Source organism: Panthera uncia (genome assembly GCF_023721935.1).
Source record: "Panthera uncia isolate 11264 chromosome A3 unlocalized genomic scaffold, Puncia_PCG_1.0 HiC_scaffold_11, whole genome shotgun sequence".
Taxonomy (NCBI): Eukaryota; Metazoa; Chordata; class Mammalia; order Carnivora; family Felidae; genus Panthera; species Panthera uncia.
The window spans coordinates 78,728,792-78,742,625 of record NW_026057578.1 but is presented as its reverse complement, the minus strand read 5'-3'; the positions used below and the strand labels follow the sequence as shown (position 1 = coordinate 78,742,625).

Genomic DNA, 13,834 nt, shown 5'->3' with positions numbered 1-13,834 from the left:
GTATCTATATACCAGTGTCATAGATTGTAAGCTGTTAACACAAAAATAATTATATAAATTTAGAAGTCTTTAGAATTTTAGTTTTATTTTTAACATATATCAGAAAACCATCTTCAGGTATTTATTAGTAAGTAGCTGATCCTAAACTGAAAACTACTCCCTGAAGGCCATAATGCTCAACTTTCAGAACCTCCTGAAGATTAGCAAAGAGCTAGACACTTCTTTTGAAGAGAAGCTTGTTTTTATCTCTGATTATTTCAAATGAGGATGTTTTGCAACCCAATTTTCACATATATTACACGATGATGACTGTGGCAGAGAAATAATGTTAAGAGGAACATGAGTACCTCTAACGGGCCAAATGAGTTGGTTAAGTGACTTTCTTCATAACCTAAATGAATATTGATCTGTTTCTTCTGAGTTACTAATTATAAATCACAAAATGGTGGTAAGAGAGTCCAGAGAATTAGTAGTAAGACCCCAGGAAAACCAGACATTCACGTCTATAAAGAGGAGAGGTGAAGCAGGAACTATGTCATGTGGTGTCTGGAAGTTGGACTCCAGAGCCCAACTGGGTTTGGGTCCTGACTCCACCACTTTTAAATGTATGAATTGGGCAAGTTCTTTCTCTGGGCCTCAGTTTCCTCACTGAAAAATGCTATTTTTAATAGTCTTGGTTATTAATGGAACCTATCTCATAGGGCCATTGTGAAAAACAAGGAAATGATGTATGTAAAGCATTTTCCATAGAGCCAGACATAGTAAGCATGCAATAAATACTGGTTATTAAAAATATTTTCATCTTTAGGCAAAGATAATGGATAATTCTGGAGATTCAAAGTGGAAAGTTTCCAATAACAACCTAAATAATTTTATTTTTATTTTTCTGTGGGCCCAATTTCCTGCTTTAAAGCAGCTTTAATGCTGCATTTGGCTCCTCAAGAGCTGAGGTAAAGAAACATTCTGAGGAATGTGTAGAAAAGTTATTTCTTTTAACTCTTTGATTCTTATTCTCCCTGAGTACATTTAACATTTTTAAATGGTCAGTTAGGTTTTTGTAGTGGATAGTCTACAAAAAGTACCAAACTTACATACAAAATGTCAACTTGGAATGCACATGTTTCTAATTAGTAAGTCTTATTGTTCCTAAAGAAATAAATCATTCTAAACTTTAGGTGCTAGGTATTTAAAAGTTCCTCCTCTGTAGAAATTTAAAAAAATAAAATAAAAAGAACTGATGGAAAAAAGTTCTTTAGTATTTGCATAAGAATTTTACAGATCCCAAGGTAGGATGGCAGAACACACACACACACACACACACACACACGCACACACACACACACGCACACACATGCACAAGCACACGCGCACACACACGTGTTATTTAGTATTCAGGCTAGTTTAGGATTACTCATTTTCAGAAATAACCAGTCATATGAGTCCCCACAGCTGCTCTGTCTCTGCCAATGACACACTTTCTCCAAATGGATGTTGGGATCTCAAGCCCTTTCCCTGCCACTGCCATTCTCACCCCTGGTATATTGTCATCTTGCTGCAGGATCCACTGAAGTGCTCTATTACGTTCCTTTGCTGCTTTCTTGTTAGAGCCTTCTCCTGACATGCCAGGAAAAATGCCCAGTGGTCTAGGCCACCATCCAGGCTCCACCTTTCTTCCCATCAAGATGCAAGAGTTTCAGAGCTAAAGGGGTTGATACTTAAAACCCAGAACTACTCAAGTTCTGGGAACTGAGGACTCAGGCCTAGGGCAACTACTAGCATTATTCTAGTGGTATTTTATTTATTTTTTAGAGCATTTTTTAAATGCTTATTTCTATATTTTGAGATAGAAAGGGTGGGGGGAGGAGCAGAGAGAAAGAGGGACAGAAAGAATCCCAAGCAGGCTCTGCATGGAGTCTGATGTGAGGCCCAAACTCACGAACCATGAGATCATGGACTCTTAACCGACTGAACCACCTAGGTGCTCCTCTAGTGATATTTTAAATTAATAGGGTTTTGTGGGTTTGTCTGGCTGGAGGATGCTAATAACAGTGCTTCTTTTGGAAAATGTATTCTCAGTTCTGCAAAATTATCTTCTAAATAAATTTTGCAACCCATTTAAAAGTGAGTGGATTCCCTCAAAAAGTTAAATAGAGAATTAACATATGACCCAGCATTCCAATCTTAGGTATATACCCCAAAGAACTGAAAAACAGGGATTCAAAGAAATGCCTGCACACAATGTTCATAGTAGCCAGAAGACGGAAACAACCCAAATGTCCATCAATGGATGAATGAATAAACAAAATGTGGTTATATGCATATAATACAATATTATTCAACCACAAAAAGGAATGAAGTAGTGGTACATGTTATAATATGCATGAAGCCTGAAAACATTATGTAAATTCAATGAAGCCAGACACTAAAGGGCGACTACTATTTGATTCCACTTATATGAAATATCTAGAATAAAGCACATTTCTAGAGACAGAATGCAGATTAGAGATTCCAGGGGGATTACAAGAGGAGAAAATGGGAAATTATTGTTCAATGAGCACAGACTTTCTGTTTAGGGTGATGAAAACTTCTGGAAATAGTAGTGATTGTATAACACTGTGAATGTATTAAATGTTACTGAATTGTATGCTTTAAAATGGTCAATTTTGTGACACGTGAGCTTCAAATCAATAAAGAAATATGCTCAGTATCTAGAAGTATATAAAACTTGAAGTAGCAGATAAAGTATGTTTTGTTCTGTAAAGAACATATGGTGGGAAAAGAGGACTGACTTAAGAGCTAGAAAACCCAAGAAGTCCAGTTTAAGCCTTAACTCGGCCATTACTACTCAGGCCTTCTTAAATGAGTCATTTCCCTCTCTGAGCCTCAGTTTCATCATGTAAGGAATATGATACCATCTGCTCTGCTTAATTCTGAGGCTGAGATTCAGAAACGGCATAGCAAACTAATATGTCAGGGAAAAAGTACTAATTGCTATAATAAATGGAAAGTTGGAAGCATTGGAACCCCAAAAAGGAAAAGGATGAATATATACTTTCTCTTTCTAACACCTTATCTCTTACTTCAGATGCTAACTAGGCTTTAGGCAAATCTTGAGAAACAATTATTTGGTCTGGAAGAGGTTCAGTATAGTCCAGGGTAATTGCCGGAGCTTACCAAGCTGGGAACAAAGGCAATTTTAGTCTGAATGTGCAGTAGCCAACCCAGTCTAGATCAGATTCTGTCTTGTGCAGTAAGCAATATAAATCCCCAAAGGGATGCTAGAATCAATCTGTAGTCCATGACTATCTTTCAGATTATAAATGATCTATAGGTGAAATGGGGCCACTTCAAAGCTTCAGCGGTAATATGTGGGATGGGAAGGAGAATTTCAGTCTGTTTTGGTTAGAACCTTCAATAAATCAGGCTCCAAGTTTGAAAAAAGGGAAGGAAACCGAATTTGTAGCTTTTTTTTCTAGTGGCACAAGGCTTCTTGTATAGTAACATCTAATTTATCCAATACAATGAGGAAAGGTGTTGAAAGAATTTGTTTAAAAAAATTAGTCTCTTCAAAATATTTAAAGGTAATAATTTTAAAATGTATACAGAAATTATACTACCTAGTATTTACATTTTTATATAGTTAACATAACTAATATTTTCAAAATCCCCTAGAAACCGAAGGGAAAATGCAAATATGAAACAATATATTAGTTTATGGGATACTTGTTGAATTCACACGAATGTACAAGACTGAGCATACCTGTAAGTTGTTAAGGCAACAATAAATATGTTCTAGGTAATCTAGTATAATGGGAAGGATCCTGTATGATAGGGTTCTGGTGACCTGAATTCTAGTCCAAGGTCGGGCACTTACTGATCTATGTGACTTGAGCTTTCCCTGTAACTCTGTCTCCACTGTACAATGAGAAGGTTGGGCAATAGTGTTCAAAAGACAAGGTGTTTTTTTTTTTTTTTTTTCCTGGTTTTAAATTTTTTTTTTTTAATTTTTTTTTTCAACGTTTTTTATTTATTTTGGGGACAGAGAGAGACAGAGCATGAATGGGGGAGGGGCAGAGAGAGAGGGAGACACAGAATCGGAAACAGGCTCCAGGCTCTGAGCCATCAGCCCAGAGCCTGACGCGGGGCTCGAACTCACGGACCGCGAGATCGTGACCTGGCTGAAGTCGGACGCTTAACCAACTGCGCCACCCAGGCGCCCCTTTCCTGGTTTTAAATTTTAAGCAGTAGAACCTTTTCTTTAAATGAACTCTTCCAAGAAGTCTGCTATTTCGAATAAATAAACTCAGAGCTGCTCTGTTTGAAGTAAGGTAGGAAATCCAGACGCCTGTCTGCTTTCTGCTCTCTTATTGTCCTGACAGCCCCGAGATGCCTCTGAAGAAGCTTTAGGGCTCCACAGAACACAGTTTGAAACCCACTGGGCCAGATAAAGCCAAAGGTCTCTTCCTGTTCTAATATGTTCTGATTTCACTAATGTAGGCATTTTCAAATGTCCCATATAAATGCTTATTTTTGGAGGAGTTTTTTAATTGTAAATATATTTTTGGCAAATAGAGAAGAAAAAGTTCAGGAAAGCTTTCCAATTCTAATCTACTACCATCATTTTACTAGTCTACTTTCACACGGCTAATAAAAGTAAAAAATTACTTATATTAAAGGAATGAATGTTCCACTTTATGTTTTGACATTTTTTTCTTAATATAATTTACTTTTAATTTGGTATAAAAATCTGAATTTATTTCTCATTTTTATGCTTCTTGTAGGAGCAGCATTTTAAACAAATGCATACATTCCTTTAAAATATACACATACACTGTTTTTTTTCCCCAGTAGCTCACTCTGCACTTAGATCTATACAATCACTATTGGCAATCAGCATTAAATGGCAATCTACCCTCTGGTTAGGAGCTAACTTGCTGCTCTAACCCATTTTTATAAACCTTCCTATATACTTTAATCCTTTCAAATGCAACTGTGACACAAACTATTACAGACTTTTAAAAACCTGTTCTCTTGGAAAAAAAAAAAACAAACTGTGGAGCATCAGTAACCAGATAGTATTCTCAAATTTCAGTGATCTAGTCCATGGAGCCGTCCCCTATGCATAGTGCTCTGTTTCATGCAGTACATGGCTTTAGCTGGCCAAATCTTTTTTTTTCCCAATGAATCAGTAGAACAGTGAAGATCTTACTTTTTTTTTAAGCAGTGGCATATCAATGAGGCACAGATGTGTATTCCAACTCTGCATGGATGAGCACACTGTTCAATAGTGCTGGCTCACACGGTATCAGGGCGAGTTATCACTTCCCATGAAGGCACTCTTATCACCAGGGCCCAGAGAGGTGGCTGCAAATCGCAGCCTTTTTATTTTCAAGGCAGTTCTGCTGAACATTCAGGCTTCAAAGATTCACACTTCCAAAACTCTATAAGAGTTTGTGAACGCTCAATTTGCCAAAACTGTTTACAGTGTAATTGGGCACCGTACCTGTGTCCATGAGATAGCGAAGGCGCTTCTCCACCAGCGCGGCACGGGTGTCAATTTGCTTTTGCTCATTCTCTAGTGCTGCCAATTCTCCTACAACATACTGACTGGTGTCTTTGAACCCTTTCTGTTAACGAGAACAAACAGGAAGGAAAAAAAAAATCACTTGTAAGTTGCATTTTTCCTTTCTACAAACACTTAGTAAAGCACTTACCTAGAGAACCAAATAACACCGTTAGTATCACCCTTAGTATGAAAAAGCAACTCCCTGTGATTCAAGAAATTTTCATAAATGCTATGTATAGCAAAACTTTTGCAAATAGAGAAAATCTCAGCTGTTTAGTATTATATTTATAATTTAACACCCAGATTTGCCATATTTAAAAAGTTAATGCAGAGAAAAAAATTCTCCTTGAAGTCAGAGTTATTTAAGCATGGACGACGATAGAAGGCAATTTTCCTCTTGGTGACTGTCAAAACAAACACCAATGACACATTTCATTCAAATGTGCAATATGCAAAAATGGAGCCTTACTAAGGAAATGATTCTTAAAGTATCTATCCTGAAAAACACAGACTTATTGTTACAAAAATACAAAATTAAAGAGATACATTTCTTGCTGTCATAGTAAATATACTATTTAAAATGCTTTTTAAAAATTATAAAAAAGAAGTTTCTAATATCTCCAGTTTTCCCTCCAGCTGGCTGCTGTACTTTAACATGTCGTTCTGTTGATACATCACTAATTATTGTAGCTGCGAATTCTAACTTGACAGGTGGTTTCAAACCTTGCTGCAAGGATCTAATGCAACTAGTGCACTGATTTGGTTAATCTCCCATCTAACCAAATTTGGATTTCAATTTGAAATGTTACTTTTTACAATCATCCATGTTTAAAAAATTATCCTTAGAAGTTTTATTTGAAGTAGCAGTTCTATTATAAAGTACCAGTAGAGTCTTAATTTTTATTTTCATATTACTCATTTAAATCATTAGGGGGTAGGGTTATTACTTGTGGTAGAGTTACAAAGAGATTAATTATGGCTCCCTTTGTAATACCTGTTTACCTTGTGACATTTCCAGAGCTAAGTTTCCCAAGTAGCTGAGGAATACTGAAGAAATGCTTAAGTGATTACTTTCACTACCACCATTACTAGCATCAGAATTTATAACATTATGTATTCAGAGAAACAAATATGAACAATCTCTTCTATCAAATCCCTTCCCTACCTAGAAGCATATTAATCTCTAAGAAGCCCTGAGGAATTATCTTTGGGTCCTCCTTAAACAAGAAACAAAATCAAGAATTATGTTATTTATGAGCATATTCTGGAATCACCATGATCAATAAACACATCTAACCATACATATGACTTATCTATCTTTGGAACCGGTAAATTCACATGTGAACTCTATATCAGCTTACTGTTAAACTGATTTTGGTGGTTGACAAACTTAAAGATCAAATGTATTTTAGGAAATCATAAAACTGATAATTTTTCAGTATAGTGTGATCAAATAAGTTACTGTATTTTTTAAAGACCCATAAAAATGGATATTCTCCCATCTCAATATGAAATATAACAAAATCATAACAGAATAAATGTAAATGGTAACTTTAAAATCTGGAATAACCTATCTGCCGTATAGCACAGCATTTCCAAAAAGGACTTTCCTTTTTTCATTCCCATACAAAGGGCAAAACAAACATAGTCTGTAAAGACAACATGAGTAAGAAAGATAAAAGGAAGCAGAAATGATAAGCAACATATAAACTTCATTGTTTTTACAGACTGGCTCAGTTAAAAACAGTCACAAAGTTTATTACCAGATTTCTTTAGTGTGAGTATACAGTATACTCAAGTATTCTGCAACTTACAAATTATACCAAATATTCCATCTCGATATATGAGTGAGCTGTTCTGTGTACTAAAACCTGTCTTAGTACAACTTAAAAATGAGAAGTTTTTCAGGACCCTAATTTGTAGTCTGTAATCCTGAGTGCACTTATAAGGATTTAAAAATCCAGCAAAGACCATTTTAACAGTAAAAACAATGAAAATATTTACACAAACTACAGATAATAAAAAAGTAGCACCGCTCTTAGAGAGCTATGCTTCCAGACAAAAATTCAAGTTAAAACTTGTTCTTCCTGCCTCTGTCCCACAGCTGTCCATCAAAAGCAGCTTTCTCCCTGCGGTCTATCAAATATTTCCCTCACAAATCAATTTTACACATGATCAGCCCATACCCCTACTGAGCTGAACCTCCCCGTTAATTAAGTGAAGAAATTACCATATATATTATATTAATGCAAACATCATTCAGCTAGTAATTCACGGCTGATCTGGATAATGGAAAGGTTGAACACCCATTAACCCAAGCCAACAAAATGGGTTGGCTGAGAAATTCTAGCAGGTCTCATGTGACTTTTCCCTCTAACTGCAGCTCTGCGGTATCTGCTATTGTAATAATTAAAATCCTCCTGGTAGATCAATACTGGAATCTCTTTATGGGAAGTGCCCTGATGGAAATGTCTCAAGGAAGCTGGGGCTGTGGAACTCTGAAAAATTCATTTTTTTTTATCTGACAATTATCACCACACTGCAGACTAATTCAACAGTGCACCCCTCTCACTCTGCTTTGAATGCACTGGAGATTGACATCTTAAAAAACCTAACATCTCATTTTAACAAATAAAGGCACTATTTCCACATACAGTTTGGAATTATCAGCAATCATGAAACCACACAAAAAATTAATATACATTAAGCACTTCATCTTCTGATGGCTTCCTCTGAGTTTCAGTTATCGCTGTCTTCTCCTCATTTCCTTTCTTTGTATCTTCCTGTATTGATCTCTGCCTTTTCATCTCTTAAAAAAAAGGGGGAAAGACATGTAAAATTATTATAAAGCTTGATATTTGTGTATTGAAATGTGGATTTACACTATCAGCTTTTATGTATATATATATATATATATATATATATATATATATATAGCTAAATACTATTAAATCATAAGATGGGAAAACATTTTTAAAAGTGTTCCTACCTGGTCTATTCTCAACATATTGACTGAAAGACTGAAGTTGAGTTTTTCTGACTGTAGAATCCTTGCTGAAAACAACAGGATTTCTAAATCGTTCTGTTGCTTTTTGTAATCGTTCAGTCCGGAGATCTTCTGTGCCATTCTAAAAGTAAAACAAACGTAGTTAAGACATCCTGATTGTATAAACGTGAAATTACGTATTAGCAGAACAACTTTTACTGATTTAAGAGAATGCCAAATTAGAAACTTTGTGAAAGAAAAAGGATTTCAAAGAGCTCTAAGTAGTTCAACTACAAGTGCTGTTGCCTGTAACCAAAACTTTGGGAGACATAGTTTAGATGGAGGATCACTCTTGATAACTTTGATTCATTAGATGCTGTAAACCCCTGTGTCTTCTCCCAATGATATGTATAATTTAAAAGCCATGGTGCTTCTTTCTGGTCCCCCACTATTCTGCCCCATCGGTTTGTACAGTCCCACAGACTTGTATGACAAGAAGAACTAGTTTCTAATTTTATGCCCATTGAGATAAACCACTAATGCTGGATGAAGGCTAAAAGGTAGGATTATAATACTACCCCACTGAACTGCATTTCATCAGCTATAACTTTCCAAAGCCAGATTTGTAAGTAAGCCCTTTACAGCTAAGGAAACTACAATTATCTTTTCCAGAGCTTCCTATGTTAATACTGGTAACAAATTCAAATGGTTCTATCAACAAGAAATATCCCAGAAGACTGAACTACTGCAGTGTGTGGAAGCTGCAGATACCGAGGTGCTGTGTACGAAACAAATATTTCATTTTATACCTAATCTTTTATTATTTTTATTAAGTGTTTTGAAAGTAAATAGGGAAAGGCTAAGATGCATGACTAATAGCTAAGCCTGCTGAATGCTGAAACTGGTTATCAAAAGCTACCAAGACTTTGCCCTTCCTCTGCATTGAGACAATCAGTAATGAGGGAGCCCTCCAATGGCCTATTCTCTAGCCTCAAGGAGGCCTGGGATACAGAATCCTCAGGGGAAGGTAACAGTTTATCCTTTTCCACAAACACAGAATGCCTCATTTATAAACGTGTAAACTGCATTTTATTAAAAAAAATAAAACCCCAAATCAATGCTGAAAGCTTCAAGAGAACAGATGGACTCTATATGTTCTTTATAAGCACCATTTAAAAAATCTTAACTAAAAAGATCCACACAAAGACAAGCTGTTTAAAGCACACCTTTTGTTGAAATAACTTTAAAAATTACCACATAAGAGATTTTTAGATAGGGAAACAATTTCATCTATTGAGACAATTAAACCTTAAGAATGAAAATACTCCCATTTTATTTTTTCAAGTTACAGAATATCTCTAGTATTAGTATCATGTACATACTATGCTAGCTATGTAGCTGGGATAAAAACAATTTTGGCTTTTATTTATTTGTTTAAGAAAAGTGTGTATTCTTATAGCTATTATTATAACTGCCCAATGGTTTAAAACTCAAGTCTTTACCAAAATAAACAAACACGGCTAAATTTTTTGAGGCCTGGCAACATGCTGAAATATCAGTGCGATTAGCCAGCAAATCCCATCTTAAGAAACGTTTTTATGACTAGGGACTTCTGCCACTTTACAAATGTATTCCTCTAAACCCACTAATTCAGTTAGCCTTTTCAATCCATTGTATTATTCTTAGGCCAGCATCATTCTGCATTAAATCCACTGCAGAAAGCTAAATTGAACGCAAAAAATCAGACCTGATCCAGGCTTCCTTTTGTTCAAAGATAGAGACCAAAAGTCCTCTGGTGCTGCCACACACTTTCATCACCAATTTATAGAAACCAACAGTATAAGGGAAAAGCAATGAAAGTCATTGTTTTGGGACTTCAAAGCATCTGTGTGTCAGAGGAAGGAAATCCTTTCAGTCAGCAGGGCAGTCCCCATAGTCCGCAGGTGGGTGAAAAGTTATACAGGACTAGAAGTGCCCTAAAGCTACAGAAATATTAATTATGCCATGAGAGGAAAAGAAGGATGGCTTGTTGAGGATAGTACAAATAGCCTAAATAATAATAATCTTCATGTGACATTTGGCTAAAATATTACTTATACAAGTTAAGATTCATATTGGCACACAACACTTGCAAGTATCTTTATATACAATCACATACCATCTTCAGTTATTAATTAACATTAATTCTAATTCATCTAAACAGGTCAGAGGTTGAGGGTAATAGAAAAAATGCTAGAATTCTCTTAGCAATATTCTTCCTAGCAAATATATATACATATAGAAGTTGAAAACAGTTTCTACACTCATGAACACAACAAATTAAAGTAGTAGTTTCTCTGGAAAGCAGTGATTACCATATTGCTACTTAATTGATTTGCTATTCAATAAAAAATGTCTATCTTAATCTTAATGTGAAGAACTTGTAAGAAATTGATTTTAGGTTTATAAAGTGCCAGTGGAAGCTAGAATGCACACAGAGACAAATATTTTAAACAATTTACCTTAATGTCTTGCTCTGAGCTCTCAGTTATAGCTTTCTGTGCAGCACTGGAAAGTGAATTTGCCACCTGTGGCTGAGCCTCTAGGAGCTTCTTTAGCTTCAAGTCCACCAACTTAGTGTTTTGTTCTGTTAAATACACAAATACTATGAATAACTGAGATGCATTGAGATATGTAGGCTATCAATTTAGGAGACATCACAAAAATATTACTATATTTTTAAAAAAGACATTAGATTTGTGAAGGAACCTATCAGACCTGACAAATGCACAACTCTTCATATATATATAAACTGTAATACATACTGTATAACTATAGTATAAATGAGTAGTCTTTAGGTATGTTAACTATACATTTTTTTAATTGAGATACAATAGATATGTAACATTATATAAGTTTAATGTGTACAATGTGATTTGATACATTTATATAATGCAATATAATTACCACTGTAGCATTAGTTAACTCTTCTATCACATCATATAATTATCATTTCTTTTTTGTAGTGGGAACAACTAAGATATAATCTCTTAGCATATTCTTCATATACATGTATATACACACACACACACATATACATGTATATATAATCATATATATTTTTCTCCCCAAATCAGTCCCCTTAAAGAATATAGTCAATATACCTTAAGACCATTCAGTTGCATCATATAGTTAATAGTAGCTATGTTTACCTGAAAACCTAAGCCTGCATTCGATGTATACATTTATATAAGTAACTGCATAGGTTATACATAATAAAACAAACTATCTACAAAGTAGATATCTAAAAGGGGCAATACAATTTATTCTTGTTACATTATTTCATTTTCAATTCTTCTAGTATATTAAATTTATACACATAATACCATATTAAAACAAGTTCTCAACATGACTCAGTCATGTATACATTGTTGGAATCAATGTTTAAGTGTGTACATTTATACCCAGCATTGAAATAGGGCATATGTTTAACAAATACCTTAGAATTAGAGGGCAGAAACACAACAATCATATTTTGGAATATAATAATTATGGATAGAAATTTAAAATAAATAAAACATAGCTACAACTTTTAAAATAAATAATTTCAAATTAATTTTAGCAAGTACACTAATCTTTAATAATAATTCAGAAACAAATGGAAACAAATAATTATATTTAAACAAATTCACTCAAAGGAACTGTTTAATAAAATCGTTGTTAAAAGACATGCCAACCATTTGGTGAATGATATTTTTCATAAAGATTAATAAGTTTTCTAATTATAAGACTCTTAATAAATGCTATTATCATTACTTTCATGCAAATTGGTCAGTTTATATTGCCAGGCTTCTCTTTTAAACAATATCTGATGAACTATGGTCAAATCAAGATAAAGATTAAACAATTTATTATTAAAACATTATGACTTTTATATACATATTAAAAAAAGAATTTTGGGGAAAATAAAGAAAGGCTAAAAATCATAAAACATGCTACGTGCTTCCAGATTCCAATTTGCACTCCTATTTCTTATTGCCATGAACTAAACTATAGTGTGGATTGGAAAGTCTGTCCTATGTACAGGCCAACACTTACTGGCATGCCTGAGAGTTGTAAACAATGTTTTACTTAACTCCAAAACCAAAAAGACTGAGAGGTGTTTTGTTTGACATACATGAAGAAGGAGTTTTTAAAAAGGACAAGAGTCAAGCTGGTTAACCCTAATATATATATTTTTAATGTGAATGAAGTATTGGAAGTGTCACTTTCATTTTTTTAAAAATTTGTTTTATTATTTTCTTAAGTAATCTCTGTGTCTAACGTAGGGATCTAACTCATGACCCTGAGATCTAGAGTCACATGCTCTACCAACTAAGCCAGCCAGGTGCCCTTAGCCCTAATATTAACCAACCATTAAAGTAGCCCACCAAGTTGCTGTAACTAAAATGAGAAAATTCCCCCCACCTTACCTAAGAAATGACTAATTTTTCATATCTTCATACTCTACTGCAAAATCAGAAAATATGTATCATTTACTGTCAATGATTTTATACTTCCATAAACTGAATCTTGAGGCTTTAATTCTATACCTGTAAATGCCCTCAGCAGTAGTGTTACTGGTTTCTGATAAAGCCTTCAGTGGTGGTTGTGGTAAGGGGGTGGGTAAGCAACAACAATCTTTTCCAAAAAGAAAAAAGAAATCTACTATATTTTAAATAGAAAGAAATAAAAGGTAGTCCTAATTTTGGGTTAAACATTTAAATTTTTTCCTTAAATATCAGCATCTCCCTGGATTTGCACAATTATAAATATACTGATTTCCATTTAGTAAAAGTGTAGCTTAACACTAGGCCATGAAGGAGTGACTGAGAAAGGGCATGGGTTTTCTTGGGTGCTCCCTAAAGTCAGGAAGTCCTTAGCTGATTATATTTTGGAGAAATAACACCAGGTTTCAAACAGAAGAAGCAATAAAACAGGTTAGCACTGCAGGAACATGCCAGGGTTAGGAAAAAGAATACCTGTTTTCACTCCCTTTAGATTTTTACAGGAAAAGATAAATATTAGGGACCTCACTTCCTCACTTTTAAGTCTAGAGAGATTGCCAAACACTTTTCACTGCTAGAAGAATTCAATTCAATAAGCATTTATGGAACCTCTCAGGTATACAAAGCTTTTGATTACTATCTGACACTGACTTATAAAGGTAATGCATCTAGAACACTCAACTTTTAAAGCAAGAGTATTTTATATTTTAAACACCAACTCAGTGATTATTGGTATAATATTTACTGACATAAGAT

At 34.5% G+C, this 13,834-nt stretch overlaps 1 protein-coding gene across 14 annotated transcripts in view; it reads right to left on the bottom strand.

Annotated features, from left to right (window-relative positions):
- Positions 1 to 13,834, bottom strand: part of EHBP1 (EH domain binding protein 1) — a 375,396-nt gene that overhangs the window by 39,086 nt on the left and 322,476 nt on the right. For all 14 annotated transcript variants that reach the window (XM_049650279.1, XM_049650277.1, XM_049650275.1 and 11 more), the window contains 4 exons: positions 11,054 to 11,178; positions 8,556 to 8,694; positions 8,269 to 8,375; positions 5,504 to 5,627 (listed from right to left, as the gene is read on the bottom strand). In XM_049650279.1, the coding sequence (XP_049506236.1) occupies positions 5,504 to 5,627; positions 8,269 to 8,375; positions 8,556 to 8,694; positions 11,054 to 11,178 (495 nt within the window). The remainder of the gene's footprint in view (positions 1 to 5,503; positions 5,628 to 8,268; positions 8,376 to 8,555; positions 8,695 to 11,053; positions 11,179 to 13,834) is intronic.